The sequence below is a fragment of the Epinephelus moara genome, chromosome 1, assembly GCF_006386435.1.
Source record: "Epinephelus moara isolate mb chromosome 1, YSFRI_EMoa_1.0, whole genome shotgun sequence".
Classification (NCBI taxonomy): domain Eukaryota; kingdom Metazoa; phylum Chordata; class Actinopteri; order Perciformes; family Serranidae; genus Epinephelus; species Epinephelus moara.
This window is the reverse complement of record NC_065506.1, coordinates 40,247,754-40,259,361: the sequence shown is the minus strand read 5'-3', so window position 1 is coordinate 40,259,361 and position 11,608 is coordinate 40,247,754. Positions and strand designations below refer to the sequence as shown.

At 39.9% G+C, this 11,608-nt stretch overlaps 1 protein-coding gene across 1 annotated transcript; it reads right to left on the bottom strand.

Annotated features, from left to right (window-relative positions):
- Nucleotides 1-2,651: 2,651 nt before the first annotated feature.
- LOC126391273 (photoreceptor-specific nuclear receptor-like) lies at nucleotides 2,652-9,702 on the bottom strand. The gene is made up of 8 exons (XM_050045910.1): nucleotides 9,257-9,702; nucleotides 8,485-8,635; nucleotides 7,775-7,878; nucleotides 6,586-6,882; nucleotides 5,383-5,561; nucleotides 4,637-4,877; nucleotides 4,196-4,301; nucleotides 2,652-3,190 (listed from the first exon to the last, which is right to left on the bottom strand). The coding sequence occupies exons 1-8, from the start codon at nucleotides 9,345-9,347 to the stop codon at nucleotides 3,058-3,060; spliced, it is 1,302 nt and encodes a 433-aa protein (XP_049901867.1). The 5' UTR covers nucleotides 9,348-9,702; the 3' UTR covers nucleotides 2,652-3,057.
- Nucleotides 9,703-11,608: the final 1,906 nt, after the last annotated feature.

The following is an 11,608-nucleotide window of genomic DNA, read 5'->3' as shown; positions in this document are numbered from 1 at the left end:
TTTAATGTAATGTCACCTTTTTGCCTCTTCTTCGACAGCATTTTTTAGCCATGCTAGTTAGGGATGTAACCAAAAACTCACAATTCAATAATACCAGAATTAAAAACACCACAATAAGATATCTATCTTGATATTAAGCAAGAAAAATTATGACTCCTAAAAATGACCTTAATTAAATGATAAATCTGGTGTGACGTGTCGCCATTTCCTTCTTCGTTCTGAGCCTGTCTCTGTGAGTCTGTCTATGATTGCGCCCTCTGCTGTTCTAACAAAAATGATACAATCAGGACATGACATTAAGTTTCTTAAAAAGGGAAAATTAAATCACCAGAGATTTTGGCCAGTTTTAGGTGGTTGGAGGAACATTTTCAACCAAAAACAAGATGGATTCTTGTTACTCCATTGCACACTGAACATATCAGAGCTCCAAGCGTCAGAGACGGCTACAGCTAACGACACAGTTTTCAAAACACAACATGGTTAAATAATTGCTGGTCAGTCCACTTCTTTGGTCAAGACTTGATTATCTAACTATGGATGGACTGCTATGACATTTGATACACATTTTTGGTTTCCAGACAATAAATCCTTATGACTTCAATAATACTCCGACTTTTTCTGTAGCACCACAAGCAGGTCAGTTGTTTTAAAGTATTAAGTATTAATTCAATACTTTAACTAATGACATCACCATCAGCCTCAGCTGTACATTAGTATAAGTAATTAATTAATGCTGGTTTGCTAACATTTGCTAACATAAGATGGTGTAACTAAGTTGGTGTAGTTGGTAAACATTATACCAGCTATGTTTTACTTGCTCACATTACAAATCCACCAAACTAAACTTTTTTCTTCTGTTGGGACTGTAGGTAAAAACACTGATGTCACACAACATGGATCCTATATGGGATTGTCCATGGGTTCCATAATGGCCCCATTCCAGTTTCCCACATGGTTGGGTTTAATCAAGTGGGCCCCAGATAGGTTATGCTACAGCTACCTGGGTACCAAGTGGGTACTGGCCCAAAATGGGCGTCTTGTCTGGGGTCCACTTGGGTAAACCTACTCATGAGGGCAACTGGCATGGGGCCAATGTGGAACCTGTGGACGACATATATTGCCCATTTTCACGTCCATTTATGACCCACATGGGCCCCACATACAAATGTTGGCTGGAACAGTAATGCAACAACAACATCTGCCTTTGCTCCTAACAGACAACAAACAGAGACCATCTTACGATGTGATCACTCCAGGAATGGTACAGCGATCCGAGACTTAAAGCAAACACTAAGCCCCCAGATGACTGGCACTGCTTTTGCACTGTGGGGCCCTTAGAGTGGGCGCACAAGAGACTTCTGCCAACCAAGCCAGCTACCTCCAGTTAACACTCCACTAACTTGAATGGGGACAAAATGATTTAATTATGCAGCGCTTCTGGACTCAAATTGATCAAATCCTGACAGCGAAACAAGTTATTTTGCTTGGTCTGAGACAAAAAGTCATTTTGTGCCACATGGCATCATGTGATGGATTTAATTACTCCGTTTGGCCTCTGCAAAAAATTGCTTCAAAGCCAAATGCACCTACTGGGATCCTGGGGATCCAACCCCTTCTTGCTCGGCCACACCATCTTCAACCTCTGCATTTATTGTAATCTCAGCCACACACCTGTAATGTTTCATGACTGCATCTTGCACATTTGCAACGCTATTTTGTTGACAAAATCTATCCACAGACAGACAGACGAATAAACACGCGCCAAAGTTCTCAAAACAGCTTCTGTGGTTGTTCCAGCTTCAATAGGTGTCACCAGGACCACATGTACCATGATGTTACAAACACACACAGACTCATAAGGTGACCATAACACCAGTCGTAGTATGTTGTCACAGCTGGTAAACGTCGTTTCCAAAGACGTCAATCTCAACATTCTTGGTTACACTCAATAACGATGCTGTTTTCTGCCTGACACTTGTTTCCAAATTTTCAGACCAGCAACTATTATTTATATAAATTATTCATGAATTTAAAATGACAGCATGTCTGTGGAAACAAAACAACATCAGTGCCGTTACTTATTTAAACCCTCTATCTCTTAACAAGATGACCTCAGAGCCTCTCCACGCAGGTTTATTACCAAAGAAAGGACTCTTGTTTGTATCCAAGAAAAACCCTTAACAGGCCCTTAAACTCAACATGTCTGTCCCTCACAGTAATTGAATATATGAGCATGAGGAGAAATTGCTCTGCAAAACGGACAGATTGTTTAACAGTGCATCTTCTGTAACTCAACTCCCATCTACATTTTATACTTAAGGGTTATGTTTAGTGTGTGTGTGTGTGTGTGTGTGTGTGTGTGTGTGTGTGTGTGTGTGTGTGTGTGTGTGTTAAACTAGACAGAAGAGGGCGCTGCTTGATTGATTCTGTGTCACGGAGGGTTCAGGTTTCAATAAACATCTCCATCCTGCAGCTGATACAATATAATAATATATAGATATTTTCTTTTTTCTAATGTTGTATCTTTATGTCTCACACAAGGAACTTTTTCCTTTTATAAGTGAAAATCTAAAAGCTAAGAAGTGAAGTGAAGTGAAGTGTGTGAAGTGGTAAAAACAGAATCAAAAACCACTGTCAAGTTTTTGTTTTTTAACTTTATGGAGGCATGACAACATGAATGTAACAGTCACAGTATGACAGCATGGATATACAGCCCATCTATCACCAAACAAATAAAGGTCTGATGGTAAATGTCACAAAAAACACAGAAATAATGAAACACTAGAGGATGAGATGTGATAATGAGTCACTTCAGACATTAATCAAAGTCTAAGTATGATACAGACAGCGAGCATGATGATAAGAACTGGATTGCATTTTAATTCTCAGAATGACCTGATGTGGAAACAACAAACAAACAATAAAGTGGCCTTTAAAAAAATAACAGCACGCAGAATCTCTGATATGTATACAGAAATACAAAGCAATTATCTGTCGAACATCACCCCTCCACACCTGGAGGTCATAGGTGACTGCACAGGTTTATGGGTAATGGTTTTAGTTTTTGAACATGTCACACAACAGTTTCTCCATGGGAGTGTTTCCGATGGTCCTGTGGAAGAACAGCAGCTCTATCCGCTCCGAGTTCACAAAACGCAGAGAAGGGAGAAGAAGAAGCAGCTTTCCAAACCTGAATAAAGACAAGAAATGAAAATGTAATCAACTTCTGCATCCGAGAGCAACCTCAGACACAAGTCTTGATAAGCAAGTTACAAGTCAACGTCAGGTCTTAATGCTGACCTTTAAAATGACATTTGAACATTTAAAATTTAAACATTTTTTAATGCTGTTTTCAGAATACTTGAGACTAATAAATTCAAACAAACAAGTCTATTCTTTATCAAAGCTAAAGTGAGGCAACGTGAGGCTTGCCTTCCACAAAGTTGAGTAATTACTATTGGTCCACTTAATTTCGAGTCTCCACATCTATTAATCCACTAAATAACTCACATATTAAAAAGTGAGACCTTCAAAAGAAAATAATAAAGTGAGAAATTTCTTGTAGAAGAAGAAACACAAAAACTAGTTTTCACTGTAACAGTTAAAGAAAATAGACAATGAATCTAACAAAAGAGGCTCCTCTTTAAAGGTTGCTAATAAATGAGTATCATTAAAGTTATACTATGCATGATTTTTTTAAAAAGTATAGACTCATATGAAGTAATCCCTCTTAATCATCACTTATGACCTACTATACATTTTCTGCTTATCGTCTGTGTTTGAGACTTTTATGGGCGTGCACCCCCACAGCGCTCAGGTAAGATGGAGGCTTTTAAAATAGGAAGTGACCAGGTGCCAGGCTGTAAGCAGCAGGCATCCAGGAGACACACGGCAGACGAAAACACAAATATCTCCAGGCAAAACATCAAATGAGAGTGAATCTGGGATTGGCTTTTACTTTCACTTGTGAGCATGAACAGTAACCAACAATCCTGCATAGTATACCTTTAACCTAAATACAAAGTAGAGTAGGCAGATGGATTATTCACCTAAAAGTTCATTTCCAACAACAAATAAACTCTTGGCTTGTAACATAGAAAAGACCACAAATAAATAAGATTTAACAGTGTAAAAGTATTTAAAGGTGATTTTTTATATAGTATGAGGCGCTGATGTTGTAAGACAGGTAACACACCTTGCTGGTTGACTGGGGTAGTGTGATCGGATGTGCTGTCCCAGCATCACCTGAGACTGATCCTGCAGGTTCTCCACTTGTTCTGGATCTTTTAACCCACGAGTCTCTGTGGAGGAGAGGAACACCAACATGAGTCACACAAATTCAGACAAATACTTTTAGAAATTACTGAATAAGTAGCTGGGTAATATGAGCTGGTGCCACTCTCCGTGCATAATTACACTCATTCGTATTTACAGCTGAATTATTTATGTCTAAAGAAGTCAAAATGGTTAATTAGCCAGAGAGCAAAATTGTCTTCTAGAAAGAAGCTCATAGAACATACAAAATGTAACAGAAATTCTGATAAACAACGGTGCTGGAGGAAAGGTCAGGAGGAAACTGAAATACTGAGGAGCCTAAAGCCAATCTGCCAGCCTGTCCGATTTCAGTTAGCCTCACCTGGCTTGAAGAGCACGATGGCCTTGAGGCAGGCGAACTCGGTGGGATCGACGGCGAGGGCCTTGAAGCGGCTGAAGACCTCCTGCAGGAGGCGCAGGTCCAGACTGGTGTAGCTGGTCTTTCCCTGCATGCCGGGGCAGAGGTCTGGCAGAGAGAGCAGCGGGCAGCTGTCCAGAGGTAGAGACCACTGGATGGCACAGAGCAGGAAGAGCTCGCTCCACGCCTCCTCCAGCAGGATCACCTGGGGGGACACGGACAAGAGTGAAGGGAATAGATTCATCTTTAACGTCACTGTTTAGTCAAAGTAGTTACAAATGTGGGATATGGAGGACCATTCCTGCCGACACATAACTGGTTGATAAATGATGATATGTAATTTCTAAAATAAATTATCAAATCATTTTAATTTTTTGTTGAGTAGAACTAGAGTAAAATTAAGAAAAATTAAATGACTACAGTTTGACCAAAACTCAATTCAATTCAATTCAAACAACTTTATTTGTCCCAAAATAGGGCAATTCAGTTTACAGTCTCCAGCTGAATATCAGTCACAATCAAATCCAAACTAATATAGTTTTCATCAAAAGACAACAAAGAACAATGAAACTAAACAGGTGCCAAATTAAAACTTCTCTCAAGTTTCTTTTTGTATAGCTTTGTGTAACTTCATAGAAAATACAAAATATGAATAAATAAAAAAATCTGACAGTAAAAAAAATGTAGCCTGTGTCAAAGTTGAATCTCACCTGGTCTCTGAAGGGCAGGTTGGAAAACACGGGCAGGTTCTTGGCCCACTTCACTGACATGAAGAGCAGCCTCGCCGAGGTCTCGTACACGTTTTCGGAGCTGGACGGGTACAGAGCCATGTGGTATTCTGAGGACACTCGCTCTGGCTCGTTGCTCGTGACATCAATGTTCTCGTCAACTGGAAACAAAAAAAGACGAGGTTAAGCTCGTGCAGAACTCGACCTAGTTTATGTATCTACTAATGTAAGCATTTTATCTTTAGCCTGTTAGCTTGTTAGCATGCTAATATTGGCTTGCTGCAAAAGTCCTCACCAGTATATTATTTCATATCTTGGTTGTATTTATTGTTTTATCATTGTATTGTATGATTGATTGGAATGGATTTTATCAGACACTCTAAAACACAATGACAACTATAACCTGCATTAATTCAGTGATTAAGACCCACACTGAAACATCCTAAAGCAGGGGTTCTCAATATTTTGATGACTGAATGCCAGTTTGGGTAGCCAGCATATGATTGAGGACTGCACAAGAAAAAATACACATATCTCTCTCCCACAATAAACTGCCGAGTCCCACACCACAATGGCTAACATTAGCTTACAGCGTTAGCATTGATTCAAGATTCAAGACCTTTATTTGTCCCCGAGGGGCAATTGATTCTGCCGCAGTTGCAATAAAAACAACAGCAACAAACAACAATGACAACAACAAGGTTGACACACACAAGGCAACAGTCACATAAATATGACATTGATATGCCTCAAGTTGCCATGAAACCAGTAGTAGATGCTTGTTAAGGAGGCGCAGTTTGACGTTGTGGTCGATAAGTGTATTAAATGTAATGTAGCCTATTGAAAGTGAAAGTATTGAAATGGACTGCGGTAATTAAAATATAATGAATGCATTTCATGTCATGTTCAGAGGCCACAAGAATTGTATCTGAGGGCTGCCATCGGGCCGCAGGCCGCATTATGTCCAACTATGTCCTAGGCTTTTAATTTGTTTATATTTTTATGGTTGGCATGTTGAAATTCCAACTTTGTGCTTCATGCTAACACTGATGAATTTTAGCCTTCTTATATGAAATGATATTCCATATAAAAACTGTTTCTGTTTTCTGAATCACAGCTATAATCAAATTAAAGCAACCCCTTTGTCTAATCTGATCTTAAATCTCAAACCCTCCTCCTCCTCACCGTCCTCAGGCTCCAGCTTGGCGCAGGTCTCGGCCGTCATGAGGCTGGCCATGAAGCGGTGGTTGTTCTGGGGACTGATGCAGCGCTGGGGGGCGACAGAGGAGGTGATGGCCATGGAGGAGGTGATGTGGGGCCACGTGATAACAGAGGAGGAGGAAGAGGAAGAAGAGGAGGAGGAGGAGGAGGAAGAGGAGGTGGGCTCCCGTGTGGTGGCCAGGTGCTCCTTCTCAGGGTCCACGTCGATGGAGTCCAGGCGGACCTGAGCTGTGCTGCGGGGCTGTCGCTCGTTCTGCACTGCTGCAGGGAGGAAGAGGAGGGAAATAATGATGAGGTACATATGTAGTTTTCATTTTGACCTCACAGTGTCACATTTGAATCTCAGACAGTGAATGTTTCTAACATTATATAATGTATTTTTGCATGTTAAACACACATTTATAATGTAGTGAGGGAAAGCACAAATAAAACTAGTCTCTATTCCATCTTTTTATTAAAGATAAAAGACAAAATTGTTTTAATGGTCACCAACTCCGGCTGAAATGCAAACACTGCCCCGTTATTCCAAACTGTGGAGTTATTTATCATATTTCACATCAATAAACCTCAGTAGATACTTCTGTATTTCAATTTCTAAACAATTTTCTTGGATTTGTTTTTGTTAATAGGCCCCAGATCCATTTTTATCACATCATTGTTGACCTTTAATATAATCAGTTCCACAAATATAGTGTTAACCCATTATCAATTTAGGCATAGAGGTGCAGTGACATTGAATCTGCAGTCACTTCTCATTTTTGATTTTTAAAAACAATCAGATGCAATCTTTGTTTTTTTTTGTGTGTGTTTTTGTTTTTAATCTGTAATATTTCTTGTTTGGAAATTGTTTTGGGGGTTTTTTAGATAAAAATCAAAATTAAATTATATTAAAAATAATAAAATAAATAAAATAATTTAAATTAAATTAAAACTAATAAAATATATAAGATAATTAGAATAAATAAAATAATAAAATAAAATAAAAAATATTTATGTCTGTTCATAAATTGGTGGTAAGCAAATACAGTTGTCTTAAATGACAATTTTCTCTGGGTTCCTTTTTTTTATCCCACCTGTGCATTTACTTCTGTTATTGTATTTGTTTTTTGTCTTGTTTTATAAGGTGAACAAATAAAAGAACTACGGAACTTACCGTCCTTATTCATGCCCGCCTGCAAACACTTCTTCAGCCGACACGCCTGGCACTGGTTGCGATGAGCTTTGTCCACTGGACACATGCCTGTACCGGCCTGGCACCTGTTAACCCACAGCCAAGATGTTAAAGGGAGAGTCCACTCAAAACTAACTGCAAGCGACAATTAAAAAAACACAAATTTATGGTGGAATTTTTCTGAAATTCATACATATTCTTATGAAAATAAAAGCCACCTGTTTGCCATGACCAACACTTTTATTCTAACCTAAATTTAAAAAACTTGTTGTGGTCTAAGGTAGTGTAGCTCATTTTTTTACCTCAAAATAAATCACAGGTTTTGAAATACAAAGACATTAAACAAAGCATTCATTAAATTTATTCATGTTCAACTCCACTTTAAAAAGTGTATTTACATTAATACTGTATGCTCAGTGATATTATAGTGAAATAACTGTATATTTTCAGTCTCAGTATATTCTGTTTCTGTGACAAAAAATACACATTTGTACTTTTTGCTCTTAAAAAACATGGCCATGAGAATGTTTTAGATAAAGTGTTGACAAGGATGCTAACCTCCCATAATGCACCTCGTGTAAAAAATTTAATAGGGTAGGGGACATATTTAATCATGGTATCTGAAGTTAAATTAAAGGACAAAATCAGATGTTGAACCCCAGTTTTTATCCAAAGTTGAAGCTTTCTCTTGCCTGTAAATGAGCCTCCTCCTCACGCTGCGTTTGAAGAACCCGCTGCAGCCGTTGCAGGCGTAGATGCCGTAGTGCTTCCCGCTGCTGGTGTCTCCGCACACTTTGCAGACCAGAGCTGGGCTCAGAGCTTTGCCCGGGGGTGGACTCTTGGCTGTGAGTCAAAACACAGTCACACAGGGCCCGTCGGTTAGTGCCATTCATGTGCTCTAGTATTGTTTCATACATGTGCCTGCCATCTGTACTGTCAGCTCAGTCTACTGCAACAGCCGTTTAGGCCTGAAAATCTCATTTAGTGGATGATTCTGAAATTAAAACAATAAAATGGCTGGAGGCAGATTAACAGCTAACATAAACGATGCAGGGATACTGATATTAATCCAAATAAACCCATTATTTATACATAAACTCGGATAGTTGCATAATACATGTTTATTTTGGCCTCATTCTACTTTAATTAAGTATATCTATATGTAAGAAATGCACGCTAAAAATGGATTTCTCTGCATATTCATAATCTTTCAGTTTTACTTCACGCTTGTGTGGTGTTAAAGCAAGATAAATTAAAGAGATGACTGAATATTCAAAGAGACAAAAGGCACAAAATCTGTTTTGTCATCAAATGTGCGAAGCTCAAAAAGAAAAATTAAAAACTTAAAATGTTGTATTTTAAAAACCTCCATAAGTCTACTTTTTTATTTTATCAAAGGTCAAGTTTGCCTCTTTCAGGCTCCATGGACACCTGTTGCTCCTGGTGGTCATGTGTAACTCTTACCTCCTCTGCTGTCATCCGTCCCGCCACTCCCCGAGGACTCACTGGGGGAAGCAGACGACATCATGGGGATCTTCAACAAGTGATCCTCCATTACAAAATGTCTTCTCCAAGTGTTGTGAATGGAGATAAGAAACTTTAGTCCTCTTCTCTGGAGTTTGTCTAATCTCAAGATACAATTTCCAGGATCCAAACACAAAAAGTTCCTTTTGGGTTCCTTGTCACCAAAAACAATTAGAATATGAGATATGTATCTGTCAGGCCTCCTGTGGTCCCAAGTGGGCAGATGGTGGTTTGAGCCTCTACTGTGTGGAGCTGCAGATGGGCTGGGGTCCTGCCATGAGCTCGAGCTCACACTTGTTGCACGTCAACAGGTTGCGTGTCCTCCCTCTGGACGTCAGGGTCTGTCACTGTCTGTGGGTGCTCCTCGGTGGCAGCTCCTCAAAAGGGAGCCCAGGAGGGGGTTGGAGGGGGAGGATTAGCCCCACGCGCTGTGTAAGCAGCATGCTTATTTGTCATCCTCTTAATCTTTACTGTTCATCTACTGGATCAATCAGTCACATTGCCCGAACATTGGTGCTGCTTAGATCTTCATCGTGTCTGCAAACAAAAACAGACGAAAAACAGCAACAGTGACGACTCCTAAAACTCTCTGATGGGAGAAGAGCTGTAACTTTAGACCAGTTCCCATGCAGCTCCGTCTCCTCGTGTCTCCCCTGTCCACGAGGGCATCCATCAGTCAACGCTCCTCTTCGGTATCTGCATTTGATTACATGAGGCGCACATTATTATATTTACCAGCCTCTTCAATTTGTATTTCCCCTCCTTGTTTTGCCTCTGAATTCCAGCTCCATTTCCCCCTGCTGTATATTTGATCTGTGCGATTGCCTCCCATTCATAATGACCCCAGTGTTTGCTGAGGAGCTGCCTATTAACTCCCATTTCACTCTTTTTTGACAAACTAGAGATCATCCGCTTCCCTCTGGCTGCCAGAAGAAAAAGGTCACAGAGGGAATAATAGAGTTTGGAATGGCTGATGTTTTAGGCGACACTAATTTAGCTCATTCATGAAGGTCTCCCATTTATTATTAAGGAGCCAGAATCAGTGTTTAGCTGCAGCTAACAGGAGACTGGAGGACCAGAGCTGCCAAGGACCAGAGAGTTTGAAACAAGCAGCCTTGTAATCATATTTAAATGTAATTGACTTGTTGTTTACCAAAGTGCCAGACAATTTGGGGCAAAATGAAAAGCACTTGCTGTGATTAGGACAAGAAAGGCCTCAAAACAAAGACAAACAAGCCATTAAAAATACTGGACTGTAAAAAATCAAGTCTTGTGGCATCGCTGTGAAAGCAGGAATGTTTCTCTTGTTAATGACAGTTTCACATCTTTTAACTTTCTGAACATGTTAATCATTTGTTTCTTGCCACAGTTGAGCGGTTCAAGTGAATGATCTTAATCTGTCGAGGGCACAAGCTGCCATGTTTCTGACATCTGTGCGCTGGCATCTGGACTGTTGTTTGTTTGTTTTTCTGTTTACTGTTTGTGCCTGCTAATAACTGTGTTCATGACTGATCTTAGATTGGACAAATGAGCACTCATTAGTTTTCACAGAGGAACAAGCTGAAACATCTGACAAATCATCGCCTTAGAAAGCTGCATCCAGCAGACACACAGCACTCATCCTACAGACTGGGTACACACAGACACCAGAGGTAAACTTTCTTCATATCATACAGGGGCTTTATTCAATCTTTCCAATTTCTGTAATTTTGTCTATCAGTTTCTCCCTAGCAGGGCCAGCCCTAGCCATTTTGGTGCCCCATGCGAGATTGAGATTTGGTACCCCCCCCCCCAAACCACATTACCCCACCAGTACTGGGGACACAAACATCAGGGACCACAATGGTTTCAAGACAAAAAGTGCTGCTAGGGTAGGTGTAAATCATAAAATGTCCCAGAACTCACTAATAGTAATAAAACAGCATTTTTATTTAGCCTAATTGCTAATAGGCTATTAGCCAATTTGCAACCCAGTAATCCAGTGTAGACCTAATTCATTGATATATTTCAATATCAATTGAGCTTACTACAATGTGCTACGATGCCAAGTGGTGCTCACATCTCTGGTGCAAGCCAGTGCAGAAATCTGTTTTTGTGGATAAGTTCGTGTTAGCCATTATCACTGGTATTTGTCAGCGAAATTTCAGCCCAAGAAGGAGCAGTTATCCAGATAGCTAGCTATTGGCTTGCCATTCAGTCTCATATCCTTCAATCTGTAACATTTTCTGAGTCCAACAGCTATCGTAGCATTATTATGTAGCATTAGCTTTATTGCTACTTAGCTAGCTAGCT

Bases quoted from the DNA above. Each gene is read 5' to 3' on its own strand.
- LOC126391273 (XM_050045910.1), bottom strand. From the start codon at position 9,347: ATGGAGGATCACTTGTTGAAGATCCCCATGATGTCGTCTGCTTCCCCC. The intron at 8,636-9,256 runs GTAAGAGTTACA...TTTGACTCACAG, and splicing joins GACGGATGACAGCAGAGGAG to CCAAGAGTCCACCCCCGGGC. The intron at 5,562-6,585 runs GTGAGGAGGAGG...TTTTGTTTCCAG, and splicing joins CAAGCTGGAGCCTGAGGACG to TTGACGAGAACATTGATGTC.